At 35.6% G+C, this 18,738-nt stretch overlaps 1 protein-coding gene across 1 annotated transcript in view; it reads right to left on the bottom strand.

The window, feature by feature from the left end:
• The window catches only part of DIAPH3 (diaphanous related formin 3), a 522,899-nt gene that overhangs the window by 388,601 nt on the left and 115,560 nt on the right, over window positions 1–18,738 (bottom strand). Inside the window, exons 5-8 of the mRNA XM_015572462.1 lie at window positions 12,853–12,927; window positions 12,698–12,767; window positions 5,931–6,067; window positions 3,686–3,791 (exon numbers count right to left, since the gene is read on the bottom strand). Coding sequence (XP_015427948.1) covers window positions 3,686–3,791; window positions 5,931–6,067; window positions 12,698–12,767; window positions 12,853–12,927 — 388 coding nt within the window. The remainder of the gene's footprint in view (window positions 1–3,685; window positions 3,792–5,930; window positions 6,068–12,697; window positions 12,768–12,852; window positions 12,928–18,738) is intronic.

The following is an 18,738-nucleotide window of genomic DNA, read 5'->3' as shown; positions in this document are numbered from 1 at the left end:
GGTGGGGGGAGAACCACTGCAGGGGAGTACAAGTTATGTTCATTCTATCAGAATCATAACAGTCAAATTATCTTCATTATTATCAGACTCAAGAAAATCTAACAATCCTCCTGTAAAAAGTACTTTGTTATAAATATACTTTGCAAGAATAATGATTTTTTTCTTTTATTACCACCCATTTCCTCCAATTTAAAAGCAAACAATTGGGCTCTATTTCATTCAGTGACAAACAACTTTTCATTTTAATTTGGTAATCTGCTAATATCATTCAAATTAGTACATTTTAATAAATGAAAATTATAGACCTAATAAAGTAAAATGGGTACTCAGAGAAATTGCTTTCTGGGAAAACTGATAACCAGGCTAATTTTAAAATATACTTTATATTGTAGAAAATTTAGAAGTACCAAAAAGGAAATTATTTTTAGATATTACTAAAGTGCTGCTTCATCATTTTAAACATAATAGAGCACAATCAGCAATCCTAGAAAACAGAATCTACTCACTCCCCGCCTCCCCAAGTTAGCTATCTAGAAAATGGGACCTCTTTTAACATAAGCTTGCCACCTCCTAACTATTCCACACATTAGGCTTCATAATAATGAGAAACCTCAATGAGAGAGTAAAACTCCACAACAAAATGGTAAGAAATAACTATTGTTTCCCACTGTCTATATTCTTAATCAAGAACATGCAAATTTAACCTGAACTTATCCAAAATTTGAGAAAGAAATGAATTTAAGTGATGCTACAATGACCTTTCATTTCTCAATGAAAATTAAACTTCACGTATAATATCAAGAAATTTATTTTAATGTTTACAGGGCATCAAAACAATAAGAACACTTCTAACCATAAAAGAAAATATAATTACAACTATTCCTACTCCTCTCCACCCTTATCCTCTTACACTAAATATGGCAAATAAGCAGTCATTAAAAAAATTTTCTCCACACATATCCGTATCTACACTTTTCATAATAGCTAAAAAGTAGAAACAACTCAAATGTCCACCAAGTGACAAATGAAAAACAAAATGCAGTACACATCTACATAATAGAATATTATTTGCAATAAAAAAATGAAATTCTGATACATGTTATGAACATGAAGCCAGTCACAAAGGACCAGAAATTGTATGATTTCATTTATACCACATGTCCAGAATATGAAAATCTATAGAGAGAGTATATTAATGATTGGGAGAACAGGGGTAATGCAGGATGATGGGTAATGGATGAGGAGTTTCTTTTGGGGATGATGAAAATGGCCTGAAATCCGTGCACTGGTAGGGTCCCTAGCAGCTGCCAGCTGCCGGCCGGGTACTCCTTCCCTTCCCCCGGTCACCTGCCATCACTGGGGCCTCCCTCCCTTCCCCCAGTCGGCCCGCCCATTGGTCAAACTCCTGGACAACTCCCAGTGGAGGGGACAATTTGCATACTACACTCTATTATATAGGATATCAAAACCGGGAAGTTAAAATTGGTACAATCCACAGAGCTTATTCAGATTATACCAGCTTTATGCTTATGTGCAGTTCTATTAAATTTTATCACATGGGTACATTTATATAACCATTACCACAATCAAGACACACAACTGTTTCAATGACACAAGACTCCCTCCTGCTACTTACCTGTGGTCACACTCAACCCTTTCCCAGACCCCATCTCAAACCTTTGGCAGCTACTAAACTGTCTCCATCTCTATAACTTAGTTATTTGAAAAATGTCATATAAAAGGAATCACAGAATGTGTAAACTTTTAGAACTGGCATTTTTCAATCAGGGTAATTCTTTGGAGATCATGCAAATTGGATATATCAATGGTTCACTCCTTTTTGTTTCTGAGTAGCATTCTGTGGAATGACTGCACCATTGTTTAACCAATCACCTATTCAAGGACATCTGGGTTATTTCCAGTTTGGGGCTATGACAAATACAGATGCCACAAAAATTTGTGTATGGCTTTTTGTGAAAACATAAATTTTCATAAATGTGGGATAAATAGTCAAGAGTGTAATTACTGGGTTGTATAGTTAAATACCAATTTTAATATCAACACTGGTAATGTTCCTGAAAAAAAAAAAATGAAGATCACTTTCAATCTCCACTCTCCACTGACTTTGTATAATTTAACAAAATTACTCTCTAAAGCTGGCTTTTAACTCAACAATTCTGCAAAAGAACCAAGCACTGCACTAAGCATTTTAAATACATTATCCTATGTAATCCTTGCATCAACAATGAACTAGGTATTAATATTATCTCCATCTTACAACTGAGAAAGCTGAGCTATAAAAGAGGCTTAAGGAAGTGAACCAGAGTCACACAGCTAGGATGTGAAGAGCTGGAACTTAAAATTCAAGCCTGCCTGACTCAGAAGTCTATTCCTTTGATCTCAATACACTACACTTCCTATTTCTATACTGTTGTGTGCGACTAGATGCAAAAAGTATGTAAAGTTTACATGTGAGAATTACATTTCCAAATGATATTTTTTTAAATTAGACATGATCTCTAATGTAGTGCATAAATAACCAATATTAATCTAATATTCTATTGATATTTGCACAAATATTATATATGGAAAAAATAAATGAGTACTGGAGGAAATTTCACATAAAGTAATCCTTTAGTTTTTCCTTATGAAGTTTCTTTTGGTTTATACATTAGACTTGTGATGAAGAGAAAAAATGGGAACAGGTTAAAAAAAAAAGAAGAAGAAAACAAGGGAAAGGAGAGTAATGATGTATGAATTAAAAGCCCCACACACACCAAGCAAGTGAGAGATCAGGGCCTGTGTCCAAGGTGGATGACACATCCCAGGTCCTCACTTACAGGCCCTCCAATTAGCCCACGTAAGTAAGAGGGGCCCTTTCCCAGAGGCCCCGTTAACTGGACCTCTGCAACAGGGACCACAGCACCTCTCCATGCCTGCCTAATACCCAAAGAAACAAATCACAACAGGATTCTTCAAAACCACGGTCATCAGTAATGCCATCGGCGCAAATACCATCATCAAAAATGTCATAATAAACTTAATTTTACAGTTCCTAACATATTCTGATTTTTTTGCCATAAATATTTTTTTATCAGTTTTGCCTTAAATATACTCACACTTGATTAGCAATGATTATAACAATAATTACAGGTATAAAAACTCATCATTTTTCTTTGCTTAAGGAGAAATTAAATGAATATTAGCATGCAACTTGGATACTACAATGTTTAAATCTAAATTGACTTTTGGGGAGCACTTAAATAATTTTGGAAATCTAAATAAGTATACCTTGCACCAAATTATTACTCATGTTAACTCTCAACTTTTCAGAAATAAAAACTAATACAATGAGGAGCCATAATGAGAAATTGCAAAAATCTCTTCAAAATTATAATAATAAACTTATGAGACTAACATAGAATAAACAATTTGTGGCACTATAATTATATAGTTTACAGAGAAACCTAGTAAGTCAACTTCTAGGAAAGTAACCTACGGAAATAACTGCAGATGTATACCAAGTTGCATCTGTAAGAACAATTATGATATGGGATTGAAATTCTATACACTTCTTAAAAATGCTAAAAATAGTATATGGCATGCAAGATTTCATATTATAGTGTTTAATATAAAAGTCAGAAAACAGTTCCAAATAAATGTGTATGATACACATGAAACCTACTTGCAGTTGAACTGAATTGTGCCGAAGACCTTCCACAATAGAAGAAAACCTGTCGATTCTTCTTTCTTCTCCAGCTGACGTTAAAGCTTCTAAAACATCTTCAAGGCTAATGGAAATTTTGGATTTACTAATTAAATTCCAAGCAACAAATAACCCAAATGCCATAGCTTAACTGCTTAATTTAACAAACTCTGAAGTCACTATTTCCAGGCAGTAAATAACATTTTTTAAATGGCTTACTCAGTATGTATCAGCAGTTTAAATAGCATGTATCAAGCTCTAAGCATGTTATTTTGATCCATTTATTCCTCATAATAATCCTATGATGATGTTTATTCATCAAGCATTTATATAGTGCTTACTATACATCAGGCACTTTTGAACCAGTTTACAAATAACAACTCATTTTAATGTATATAATTCTACAGAGGCTGAAAAGGTTAAGCAATTTGTCTCACATCCACTAAATGGTTATGCAAAGATCTAAAACGATATAGTCTATATAGTAAGCACCATATAGGTGCTTTTAACCACTACACTCTACTTCCTCTCAAATATTATAACTGAAGGGCTGGTAGCCAAAAATATACAGTGGTAAGAAATAATAGTCAAATATAAAAAATAAGTGCTGCAAGAAATATACTTGCTCCTCCTTTAAAAAATAGCTGTGCTAATAGGACCTGGCATACTGTAGGTCACAGAGTTTTATAGTTTGTGGACATAGACATGTAGTCCTAAGAGTTATTTACATCATTTTGAGTCCTATTCTGAAATAAAAAATAATAAAAATAATATGGAGCTAGAAAAAGAGGAAGGAGAATATGAGAACAGGTTAAGGATAAAGAAAGAAAAAGGAGAGAAAAGGAGAGGCAAAGAAGAGAAAAGGGAAGAAGTAAGGGATAAAGGAAAAGAGAAAGGAAAGAGAAGAAAAAGAAAGTGTGAGAGAAGGACAGAGGAAGGAGGGAAGCATAGGAAGGAGGAAGATGCAGAAAGAAGAGGAGGGACAGGAAGGGAGAGAGGGAGCACAGGAAGTACCTTACATGTCATCATTAAATTCAGTCTGGAAGGAAACTTGAAGTGGGGTGGTAAACATACAATACAATGTACGAATGACGCATTATAGAACTGTACCCCTGAAACCTACATAATTTTATTAACCAATGTCACCACATTAAAAAAAATAAATAAATAATAAAATAAATAACCATTAAGTTTGCGCTTAGGTTCCTACACCAAAATTAATATGGCCTTTTTGAAATGGGAAATGGAAAGTGTTGAGGCTGTACGCCTGGCTTTGCATGCAGGGACTGCAGTAGACAGTCTCATCCATTGACACTCTCTATAGCTGCATATGGGGCAGAGGGGCAGGGCCCAGTCCTGCCTGTGGACTCTCCAACTAGGTCCAAATTGAGTGGTTCAACAGTCACCAGTCACAGCTGGATCACAAGGACAATGTTCAAATGTGTGCAGGAGATGCCACTCACAGGGCTCTGCCTACCCAAATATGAGAGGGCTATTTGCTTGTTCTTTTGGTTGTTTGGTTTTTACAGCTTTACTCTTTTTTTAAAAAAAACTTCAAACATTTTTAAATGCTTCCTTATAATAAGAACTGCCAATCTTTTTTATAAAAATAGTTCATCTTTAATAATTATCTTTTAATATGTATGTAATGGTCTTTCAGTTATAGCCCTAAGATGTGAATAATGTATTTTTTTAATTTATCTTTATTGTTGGAAGTATTATAGTAGTCCCCCTTTTTCTCCCCACTGACCCTTCCTCCTTACTCCCACCAATCCTGTGAAGAATGTATTTAAAAACTTTAGCATATATTTTATGGTCGAAACCTAGTAAAATACAATATTCTCAACCAGTAAAATACACTTCTTTATATAACTTTCTAAATCTGCCTTACATACAGACTTTCAAATACTATATTTGCTTTTACAAGGGAATATACATGACCTACACTTTGAATTAATTCTATCTGGAAAAAATCACATACAAAGCAGAACTCATTAGTATATTTTTCAAAGTCTTCATTTAGAATTTTTATTTAGGGTTTGAGTTCACACCAGTTTAAAATAAATAAGATGAAGTCGTCAGTTTTTCAGTCTATATGAATCTAAATCAGTATACTTCATTTCCTTAAATTCTAGACTAAAACACAATCGATAATGAAAACATTAAGTAACTCCCATTGTATTAAGTCATTGCATGAGAAGAAAAATGAGCTGAGAAGACTCACATGCTCTCCTCCCCCACGATGCACACTGCGGAGAGGAGCTTCACCACGTCTGTCATCACGCTGGGCTGCTGGGGATCGATGGCCCTGGCCAGTAAAGACAGACTCCGCTCTTCACTCATAATTCTTTCTAAACCATACTAGAACATTGTGGAAATAAGAGGTTAAATGTTAACAGTCAGTTTCATAAAATAGTGTTCTGAAGAAAAAATAGTTATTAAAAAATGTTTATAATATATTTTTATACTTAGTAAAGAATGTATACACTAAATAATGTATAATATCCTAAAAGAATTCATAGAAATGTACACTTTACATCAAGAACTATGAGAGTCAACCAAATCCAGAAAACCACTCAAAGGTGATTTTATAACAATGACTGATAATTATTATCATAGATAAGTGACCACTAGAAAAAGAGAGAAGCATACTAAAATGCTGAAATTTCCCAACAGAGACACATAATGAAGAGTCAGATACAGAAGTAGGTACTAAGGCCATAAGGATCCTTCATGAGATGGAAGATGGGTAAGCGATACATGACCACAAATACATGCACAATGGCCCAGAGAAATATACTGTGAACTGCATGTGTAATGTAAAATTTACAAGCAAAAAATCAAACTAGTTTTAATAGAACTATTTCAATATATCCAAAATGTTATCATTTCAACATAGAATCAAAATAAAACATTCACTGATGAGACATTTTACTTTTTTCTCCCTGAGTAATCAAAGTCTAGTATGCATTTTCCACTTATAACACATCTCAGCTCAGACTAGCCACATACATATAGCAACCACATTATACAGTGTAGGCAAGTGGTCGGCAAACCACGGCTCGCGAGCCACATGTGGCTCTTTGGCCCCTTGAGTGTGGCTCTTCCACAAAATACCACGTGTGGGTGTGCACGTACAGTGCAACTGAAACTTCATGGCCCAGGGCCAGAAGTCAGTTTTCGGCCTGGGCGAGTCTATTTTGAAGAAGTGGCGTTAGAAGAAGTGGGGGGTGTCGGTCGGTCGGTCGGGCGACAGGAGACACGGCGTAGGCGTACCCTAATTAATAACAATGTACCTACCTATATAGTTTAAGTTTTAAAAATTTGGCTCTCAAAAGAAAATTCAATCGTTGTACTATTGACATTTTCTCTGTTGACTAATGAGTTTGCCGACCACTGGTGTAGGCCCAGAGAGTAGCCCCTAGTTCATAAGCAGGCAAAAGCTGAAGGATGATGTGGGCACGTACCATATAGAAACTGCCATAAGGAACATATGTATTCTGATCGAAATAATATTGTATCATCAGAAAAAACACTGCAGTTGTAAACACATTATAAAAATGGGATGATTTGGGATAAGGATAAAGTTTGATTGCTACTGCCAAGATGTCAAATCCAATTAGATGAGAAGAAGTTATGTTAATGACTTAATGTTTTGACTTAATGATGTATACATCTCTTAAGGCCCCTCTACAATCTATGGAAGAAAAATATTAAACCATAAAGAATGAAGAGAATCAATAAAACAATGCTATTTATCTACCATGCATCCCAGAGGATCCTCTAAAGCAATGTTACTCAACCTGTGGGTCGCGACCCTTTGCGGGTCGAACTACCCTTTCACAGGGATCGCCTAAGACCATCGGAAAACACATATATAATTATATATTGTTTTTGTGATTAATCACTATGCTTTAATTATGTCCAATTTGTAACAATGAAATTGGGGGTCACCACAACATGAGGACTGTATTAAAGGGTCGCAGCATTAGGAAGGTTGAGAACCACTGCTCTAAAGAGTAAGAAATTGGTTGATTAGTTACTCTTAAGAATTAAAAAGGGCCTTTCCCAATTATAAACCTATGAACTATGGCTCACACTCAAAATTAGTACTAGATATAAATACCAAGGTTGAATCTATAACAAGATTAGACCAAATGTTTTGAGTGTTATGAAACTTCAGTTATAACTTTCCTACTATAAATATCATTTATATAAAGGAACCTTCACCCTATGCTAAAATACTGCATTTGCCTTACGCTACTACTTAGGGAACACAGGTACAGAGGAGGAAGGACAAACAAAAGGATCAAAAGCACCAGCATATGATTTTGGGAAGGACTTTTCAGTCTTGCCCGGCCATTGTGGCTCAGTTGGGAAGAGTCAACCCATGAACCAAGAGGTCACTAGTTCAACTGCCTGTGAGGGCACATGCCTGGGTTTGGGGCTCAATTCCTGATAAGGGGCATGCAAGAGGCAGCCAATCAATGTTTATCTCTCGTTGATGTTTCTATCTCTCTATCCCTTACCCTTCTTCTCTTTCTAAAATCAATAAAAGTATATTTTTTAAGAAGACTTCTCTGCCTTGTTAATGATAAAGAGAAGTTTACAGAAATAACTAGAATGGTCAGGAAATGCTCACTTTTGTGATGCCTTGTCTGTTTCATACCTATAAGAAAAGAATAAAAAGGCAGGCATAGGGCCAGAGACTACATAATATGCCTTGATAATCATTCCAGAAAACTGTCAGAGGTTATAAAGTACCACTTAGATCCAATTCAAGAAGTCAATCAGTCAAGGATTACCAAGAACCATGGGACTGGTTCTGTCCTCAGAAGCCTAAGGATTGAGAAAAGCTTGCCACCAGCATTTCCCCCTCATTTCCCACCCACCTGGTTATCCTTAGCCAGTGCCTGTCCTTCTGGAAAGATAATCCTGTGGCTCCTCCAACCAAAAAAAGAATTTTCATACTGATTTCTTCCAAGTTATACTACCTATCTTCACTGTCAAGCCCTAAACCATCACATAGAAGGGTAGGAGTGTTCTCTGATCTCATAGTTGTAATCACTATCCTGTGATGCCCAAAGCTCCATCACAGGCGCTATTCTCTGATTTTTGCTAATGTAAAAATGTGTAGTTATCATTTTAAGTCTGGAATGAGGCCAGATTATAACTATTCAGTATCTAGAACTAAAGATAGAATTACTGCCCCCTTGTGTAAAATTACTCTCATTCAATTACTTAAAACACAAAGCAAAGGAAAACAAAAAATGTTGACTCTAGTCTGTGAGAGAAATAGTCAACTCACCAGTGCTGGCATGGAAAGTGCATTAAATGAAGATTATTATAAGGTTAGAGAGGTGGTGACAAATTGTAGATGATCTAAGGATGTCTCTCCACTGAATGTCAAAGACCCACTCTGGATTATATGAAAATCCGTGGGTTCTAACAGGTTCCATTTGCATTCTACACGAGGCCTATTATTACCTAATAGATGGAATCTCAGGCCAACGAAGAAGTGTTAGGTAGGGGAAAGTCAATACCTCTTGTACAGGATGCCCAACATGACATGTATACAGGTGCAGAACAACTCCCCTACCCCTCCCCACCCACACACCAGTGAGTTAATCCCAGTGGCACAGACATTGTGAGGACTGGGGCTAGCTTCAGGAGTAAAGCACCCTTGCTAGGGGCGTACAACTCAAAGCTACACACCAAAATTTAACTGACCAGAGGAAGCCCTCTTCTTATTACCTTTTAATTTAAATAAATTAACTTTTCATCCAAACTTTTATTTTCTTCCGAATATTCACAATCTTTTTCCATTTAAAAATATTAGTTAGTCCATGCCCTCACTGGTTTGGCTCAGTGGATAGAGCACTGTACTCCAGACTGAAGGATCCTGGATTAGATTTCGGTCAAGGGCACATGTCCGGGTTGTGGGCTAGAACCTCAGTCGGGGGCGTGAAGAAGGAAGCCAATCAATAGTTCTCTCTCATCATTGATGTTTATATCTCTCTCTCCCTCTCCTTTCCTCTCTGAAATCAATAAAAATACTAAATATATATATATGTTAGTCCAATTTAGTGTTATAAGAAATTCACTTTCATATGATATTATCAATTTTGCTTATTAATTATATACACAATTACTAGTGCAAAATAAGGTACCACATTTTTGCCTCCTAAAAAATACAATGATCATCATTCAGGGACCTCTTACAAAGACTGCTCAGTGAGGTACAGAGAAAATTACCAACAGGTCTTGAAAAAAATAAAAACCTTTATCAAAACTTTTAGACAGGCCAAAACCGGTTTGGCTCAGTGGATAGAATGTCAGCCTGCAGACTGAAAGGTCCCGGGTTCGATTCCGGTCAAGGGCATGTACCTAGGTTGCGGGCACTTCCCCAGTGGGGAGTGTGCAGGAGGCAGCTGATCGATGTTTCTCTCTCATCGATGTTTCTAATTCTCTATCTCTCTCCCTTCCTCTCTGTAAAAAAATCAATAAAATATATTAAAAAAAAATTTTAGACAGTATAAATAATACTAATTCTAAGTGTCAGTAACTTAACTTTTCATTCTTATTAGCACAAGTACTATCAATAAATACAAATAGCAATATATTTCAGCTCCACATATACAAACTCTAAGCAACACAATGTTATTTTAAGAAGTTACATTATACTCACTAGAATATAAATGCAAACTTTAATTCTTCTCTAATTCATTCTCACATCAAGTAGAAATACTGTCTTCAATACGCCATCTCACTTTAAGCATGATACACTTCTCAAATTCAAATTATGATGTACCTACCCCTCTGGTTTAAAAAAAGGTTTCTGGATTTTCTCTACTCTCAGACTTTCCAGTACTAGTGAAATCTTCAATTTCTATATTTTCACTTTAAAAGGAGCCCAGAAAGCACTACTATGTACTCACACTGGGAAAAGCCCTCTTCCTGCTGTTTCTGATTCTTGTATTCATTTATTCTTACAACATATTTTACAAAATATCTAAAACTTACTTCTCACAGAACAAAAAAAAAGACTTGTGATTGCTATGTCCCTTGAAAATCTTATTATTATAAGGGGGAAGAGAAGAGGAAAATATTTTTTTTTATAATTTTATTTTTAATTTTCTATTGATTTTTTACAGAGAGGAAGGGAGAGAGATAGAGAGTTAGAAACATCGATCAGCCGCCTCCTGCACATCTCCTACTGGGGATGTGCCCGCAACTCAGGTACATGCCCTTGACCGGAATCGAACCCGGGACCTTTCAGTCCGCAGGCCGACGCTCTATCCACTGAGCCAAACCGGTTTCGGCAAGAGGAAAATATTTCATTGGTTAAAAATAGAAAACTTAGCTTCAGAAATGCCGAAAAATACATAAATAATTCAGTAAAATAAAAATAATTAGAAAACATAAATATTTGCTACATTTAGGAAAAAATATATTAAAATAAATGTTAATAATTTAAATGTTAATACTTAGGTGTAAAGTCCTCTAAAGGTTTATTCTAAACATGAGAATAAGGCAAAAAATTAAAAATAAAATTAATCAGAAATATAAAGAGTTTTGCTATAAACCACAAATCATCATACCACCATAAGTACAATCTCCTCTCCAGCTACTAAAACCACTATCATTACCTACACATCCTGAGGTAAAAATGTGTTTAGATACTGGAGCTAAAGATATGGCATGGGATAGAGAAATTTCTTCAATTAACAGTGTAAATCAAGCATGTCCAACTCACGGCCCACAAGGAGTATTTTTGCAGCCCAGCAAATATAACAGTATGTAAGAAACATCTCAATAAAAATTTCATAATTTAATTTTTACAATATCCTGTTATACATAATTATTAATAATGAACTACAATGTTCACTAATGACTGATTACTAAAATCGTGTTGCATTCATTTCCGTTATGTGCCTTACACGCAGGCGCAGCATTTCTCTCCACTAATACTAGCAGCAAATATTTTAGCAGCCGATTGCCACGTCATTAGTCTTGTACTGACTTGTTTGGTGTGCGCAACAGGAAATATTTCACTTTCAGAGAACAGGAAAAACAGGTTTATTTGTGTTATTCAGTGTCTGGTAAGTTAATGTTCAAGATAAAAAATATTAATTTTTATTAAAATGTTCTATTATTTTATGTTAACGATTATTCATTTATTTCAGCCCTTTGTATTCAGCATGTGTCTATCAAAATAAACCTATTTTTCTATAAAAATTTAAAGTTTTGGTTTTTTTTGCGGCCCACATAAACTTAAACCTTATTTATTTGGCCTGTGTTAGCCTTTGAGTTTGACATACTTGGTATAAATGAAACACTGTTCAGAAATCCTAACTTCAGTAAAGAGCTTAAAGTGTTTCTCTCTTCTAATGTATTCACTTTAAATACGCAGACTCTATAGACCTGTCATATTACTCTTCGTCTGAATAGTACTTGTATTAAGCATCACTGCCCCATTTCTGGGACCTGTATATCTACTTTTGTTACTTGCATTATAGAGGTAGATCCATAAACTATAAAAATTAAGTCTTTCCAAATTGATTTTTTGGTAATAAATATTACTGCAGACCACATTTAATAATCATACATGATTTAAAAACTGATTAATGCTACAGTTCTGAAAGTTAAAAGAGAGAGAGAGAGAGAGTAGAGGGAGTAGAGGGAATGGGTGAGAAGAAAAGGGAAGAACAAAAAGGATAGAAAGGGAAGGAGGGAGGGAGGAAAGAAAGGAGAGAAAATTAATCTACCCATGAGGAGCAAAGTGCCAGAAGAAAGTCCATTCATACCCAAGTTTCTCTGCTGGGTGATAGCTGATTTTCAAACAATTCTGTACTTTTTCCAATGTGTACTAAACAGCACATTAAATCAACACATCACTTACGTGTAAATTCTTTATCACATAACTCTAATTCTTAAGAATTCGAGAAGAACTGGGGGGAAAGGAATACATTATGATTAATCATGTAATACCTGTGTATTCATCAAAGCCTTTAAACACTGTATGACTCTGTGCTGATTCTTCTTAACAATGGTTTCTTGTCTGTATTGGCATAAAAGATATCACTGTTAGAATTATAAACGGACATGCAAATGTAGCTTAAGTGAAAATAATCAGCAACACTTACATTTTGCTACTAATCAGTTTTTCCAAAATGTCCAGTAATAATCCAAGCCCCTCACGTCCAAAACTCTCCACCCAACTAAAAAATAGAGGAAAGAGGTAGTTATGCATTAAGTCAGTATTCAAAGTTTGGTATAACACAATAATACCATCACAAATATTTTACAACTGTTATATTCGACTCAAAAACACAATATAAGAACGCCTTGTACAAAAATCATTCATGATTCGTAGTCTTATTTGTGACAGAAGGAGCAAAAATGGGATAAGTAAGTGGTATGCATCCTTATAAATGTTAAGAACTTTCTAAGTTTCAAAGTTCAATTGGTGTTTCTAAAAAAACTTCTAGTTATTTTTAAATGCATATTTTCATCCTGACCAAACCACCTCTATACTCCCATAAATCCACAGATATAGTCACAGTACTGTATGTAATTAGGACATTACTGCCAATAGACAACAACTCACCTTGGTTATAGAAAAACTACCTTCATAGAAAAAAATACAATTTTTCAGTGGTGATTTAGAAAGCCTAAGTCAATAAATAACATGGTAACAATCTGTCTTAAAAAAAGTGGGGAAGAAAAAGATGTGTGTATATTTCTTTGTATACATGTGTTTGTGTGTGTGTTTGTATGTATGATTTGTGTGTCTATGTGTGTGGCCTTTGAAAAATGGAATGTTAAAAACAAAATTTCATCCAATAATGAAAAAGAGCACATTATAAACAATAAAAACCAAGTTTAAATCATATACCAGGATATAAAAACATTTTCTTACTTAAAATACAATCCTATATAATAAAAGGGTAGTATGCAAATTGACCCTAACGGCAGGATGACCAGAACGACCACTGGACCAGTCACTATGTCAGGCACCGATCACCCAATGGCAAATGGGGAACTGGGGGTGCAGGGCTGGCTGCGGGCAGCTGGGGAAGGTGGCCCTGATCGCAGGCCAGGCCTACGGACCATAACTGCATATGAATTTCATGTGCTCGGCCTCTAGTATATATACTACAGCCCATGAAAATAAGGGTAAAAACCAAATGCAACATTTTATATAAAAAATAAAAATACTTAAAAATTCACCTTCATTTTGCACCCATCTATGAACACAGCTTAATCACCTATTAATCCTCAGAATTTCTGATTTTAGCTCCCCCCTCAAAAAAAAAAAGCAATTTGAGATTTAGATTGGTAGACTCTTGTCAGATTATTTTTACTCATCTCTTTTCTGTGAAAACCATGGAATAACTATTCAATAATGCAGTTAAATGGTAAAGATACTCCCCTGTAAAAAACATGGAAGATCATTATCATACTTAAGGGGGGAAAAAAGTTAAATAGAAGCTGGTGTTTTCAAAACAGAATGTACTTCAAAAGTGAAGTTTACTCTGCACTAACAGCAACAGACATTGCCTGTAGGCATTTCAATGCCTGCTTTTATGTTTCTTGAAAACCCCTACGGCATCCCATTAACTATTTGCCTTGTTGACCCCTATTCTGTATTTATTCTTATTTCACATGCGGCAGGGAAGCTTGAAATCAAACACATCAGGAGGAACTGGAGCGGTTTCTTGGGCTGGCACTGAGATGTGTGGACATCAGGCCCTCCTGTGTTAGTACCTCACAGTGGGACTTTAGTGTTTTGTTTTAAGTAAATTGTCAATAATCTCATATTCAAAAGTATATCTATAAAGACATTCTGAAAGTAATATAAATGGTTTAGGATGATTCATACTACTATCACCTTCAATCATTGTGGACAATAAAGTTACTATTCCTAAAACTGCCTTTTGCCGAAATAAACAAATTTAACATTATGCTAATATAACAAAAAGACTTTGTTGCATTTAATATGCTTATCTGGAAGTCTACTATAAAATTTAGAAAGCATATCAATCCAGAGAATTCAAGATATGTCTTCTGGTCAGAGTGATTAATAATAGAACATACCTATTTTAAAAATTTATCACCACTAATATAACAACTATGACAAGAATATTGAAGCCCACAGAAGTTCTCAAATCAACCATTTCTGAACCCACTAGATACCTCTCTTCTACATTGTAGAATATGAATCATTAAAATAAAACTTACAGCCCTAGCTGGTTTGGCTCAGTGGATAGATCGTCAGCCTTTGGACTAAAGGATCCTGGGTTCAATTCTGGTCAAAAGCACATGCCCAGGTTGCGGGCTCAAACCCCAGTAGGGGGCGTGCAGGAGGCAGCCAATCAATGATACTCATCATTGATGTTTCTATCTCTCTCCCCCTCTCCCTTCCTCTCTGAAATCAATAATATAGATATTTTTAAAGTAAAACTTACATCCATTCGTGTCTATTACACATAAACTAATTCTCTATAAAACAAAGTTGAATATAAAGAGGCATCATACCTAAGAATTTTATATTACACTCTTTTAAATCATGGTGGGAAATAATTTATCAACAACCATAAATTCAGAGGTTGGCAACAGTCTTATCAAAGGCAACTTACATTTCACATTTCATAAAACATAAAAACAAGAAAAATGGAACGGGGTGTGAAGAGAGGAAACTAGGATGCCTGATAACAAAAGAAACACTATAATTTTTAAACACAAAAAGGAAGCTGATGAAAGTATTCATTGAAAAATAATCAAACACAAATTAAATAGACATAAAAAGTCTCCCTGTTTTCCAAAAAATATGCAAGGTCAACATACTGTTGTACTAGCAAGTTGTCAGCCACAATCCCCTTCTTTCAAGACCTTTTCCCCCACCACTACTATTTTCAGCAATATGATTTTTAAGAATGGGGCAAAATCTGTTCCTATCTCTCTGGAAAAGATGTTCAAGGTAAAAAGTGATATTGAGTAGGTAGGTCTGCAGTCCTGACAGAGGTTTATTGAAATCCATAGCTTTCAACAAAAGTAAAAAATTTCTCATCATCAGTGTAAGAAGCAACCTGGAAAAAAATTATCAACTGATCTATAAATGATCAATCTTCAGGAAACAAAATCTGTACTATTTATTCTGTGCCTGTCAGCACAGTAGCGCCAGGCATTACGTGGCTTAACTATAAACTGCATTCATGGATGAATAAGCATTGTGCAAATGTTTTTTCTTCATGAACAGAAATGGCATAGAGATTAGTATGGCATTTGTATTGGGGGAAAATTGCTTTAAAAAAAAACAAAAAGTAATGTGCTAAGTAATAATTTAACATAAAATCTACCTCTTAATATTCTTTAACAGAAAATATCAAACCCTTTTCTTGTAATTGCTTCAAGAGAAACTGCTAAATATATTACCATTTAGCACTTCCTAGTAGGAGTCTCAATGTAAGAGAAAAGAAAAGGTGAAGAGTTAACAGAAAGGGGGAGAGGGGCAAACAGGTCTCTAGGATTAATTGTTCAAACCACCTTTAAATGTTCAAAGCAGTTTAGGCTTTCAAATGCAGTAATTACTTCCAAAGACACAGGATGAAAGCAAAAGTGTACAAAGTGGTTTCCAAAGTATTATTGGCTTCATGAAGCAAATACAGTCACCTCATTGAGCAGAAGAGGCAACAGTCAGGTATCAGCTTTACTTTCTAGCCAAAGAAACAAAGCACTGTGAGTGTATGTTTCCCACAGACTAAAGTTCCAGTTATTAGCATCTTCCTAAATGTGCTCAAGGGAGAGAAAGACAAATGCATCACAGATTGTCAGAGCTGGAATAAAAGCAATCCAGATTTTAAAAGCAATCTTACCTGGCCCATACACGAGAGAATAGGGACATTTCTTATTTGTCTTTAAATCTCCAGCACCTGGGACAGACTACACTGAATAAATGGTTTTAGAATGAAACTGAATCTCCTTCCAATTTTATATAGAAGGAACAGAGAGAGGGAGAGGATAAGGTCACTTAGAAAGAGCAATCTAGGTCTGTGATGCTCAGGTGTATGCCCTTACTTTACATACACAGGAAAAGGCACAAAGAGATGATGTGTTCCATGCAGCATCCCTGAGCCTGCCTCAAACTTCATACCAGGAACATCAATTCTGATTTTGAAAATGGTACTTATCTATACTGAACCTCAGAGGATGAATTTGAAGACTGACACACTTTAGGACTTGATTGACTGCTGCTGGAAGGGTGGAGTTTCATTACTACTAACATTCATGTGCTCACTAACAAAGTCAGCCAGTCTTTAATAAGGGCTCACTGTGTGCGTGATACTGTACTACATATGAGAAACACAAAAATGAATAAAACATGTTATCTGCCCTTGAAAGGATCAGAGACTAGTGGCTGAAACAATGTTGCGCAAGATTATTTCCATAATATAATAACAAGTGTTATAATCATGGCGCTAAGGGAACAGAAGGTATAGCATCTACCTCTTGGGAACAAAGCAGCTGGTGTCTGCCCAGGGTCTTGAAGGATGTCATGCAAAGGAAGAGAAGTTTCTAGGCAGAAGGAAATACATACTAAGACATTAAATATAAAAGATGGGGCCTGTACTGAGAACCATAGTGGCTATATCAGAGATAAAACCAAGCAGGTAGGAAGGAGTTTGATTTTGTAAAAACTATATACAATGCCATGACAATGAAAAGTCATTAAAGGATCAAATGCATTAGGCAAAGTAATCCCACCTCTGCCTCCCCCCTAAAAGATGGCCATGCCCTAACACCAAAACCTACGAATATATAAGCTTGCATTGCAAAAAGGGATGAAAAAGGGAATTGAGGTTGCAGATGGAATTAAAGTTGCTCATCAGATCATTTTAAGATAGGGAAATTACCCTAGATTATCTAGATGGGTCCAATCTAATTACATGGTTCTTGAAAGCTGAGACACTTTGCTAGCTGGGCAACATGAGAAGAAGAAAAAGATGCAAAATATGAGAAGAACTCAACCTGCCTTCCCAGACTTTTAAGATGGAGGAAGAGAAACATGAGCTAAGGAATGGAGGTAGACTCAAAAAGCTGAACTAGCACAGCTAGTGCCTATCCTTGGCTGAGCATCAAGCCATGAACCAGGAGGGCACCAGTATTCCTGATCAGGGCACATGCCCTGGTTGCAGGCTCAGGAGGCAGCCAATCAATGATTCTCTCTCACCATAGATATTTCTATCTCTCTCTCCCCCTCCCTTCATCTCTCTGAAATCAATAAAAAATCAATAAAAAATAAATTAAATAAAAAGGTATTTTTAAAAAGCGAAATAACCCTAAATTGATAGCTAGCAAGGAAATAGGGATGTCAGTCCTACTACTGCAAAGAACTGAATGCTTCCAACGACTTGAATAACCAAGCAAATGGAGTCAAATCTGCTCATTCATGAACATGGGGTACCTCTCCACTTATTTGGAACTTGATTTGCATTACTTTGTAGTCTTAAAAATAAAAGTCATATACATAATTTTAGATTTGCATCAGAGTATTTATTTTTGAGTAGTAAGTTATGTTTTACAAAAGTTTACTGCTAGTATATGGAAATACAATTGATTTGGTTTTCAGATAAAAAAAAGACTACCGTATTTGCCGGCGTATAAGATGACTGGGCATATAAGACGACCCCCTAACATTTCCACTCAAAATACAGAGTTTGTTATATACTCGCCGTATAAGACTACCCCCTCTTCCGCACAACTTCCACACACCAAATAAAAGGTAAAACAATATCAGATTTGATTTTAACATTTTAATTTATATTCAAATGCTTATGACATGCAGGAAAACTGTCACAAGGCTGTATGTAATCAAACATATACATAAAACAGTGCAAGTTTATTACCGGTAAACATACCGGTAATTCACTAAAGAAAACACACTCTATAGACTGGTACCGTAGATGCTTCTCAGGAACACAGGCAAGCAGCCCACAACCTAGAGGGACTGTCAATGATAGAAGAAAGAT

Source organism: Myotis davidii, unplaced genomic scaffold, assembly GCF_000327345.1.
Source record: "Myotis davidii unplaced genomic scaffold, ASM32734v1 scaffold488, whole genome shotgun sequence".
In the NCBI taxonomy this organism is placed as follows: Eukaryota; Metazoa; Chordata; class Mammalia; order Chiroptera; family Vespertilionidae; genus Myotis; species Myotis davidii.
Note: the sequence above shows the minus strand (reverse complement) of the source record. Positions and strands in the feature narration are given on the sequence as shown.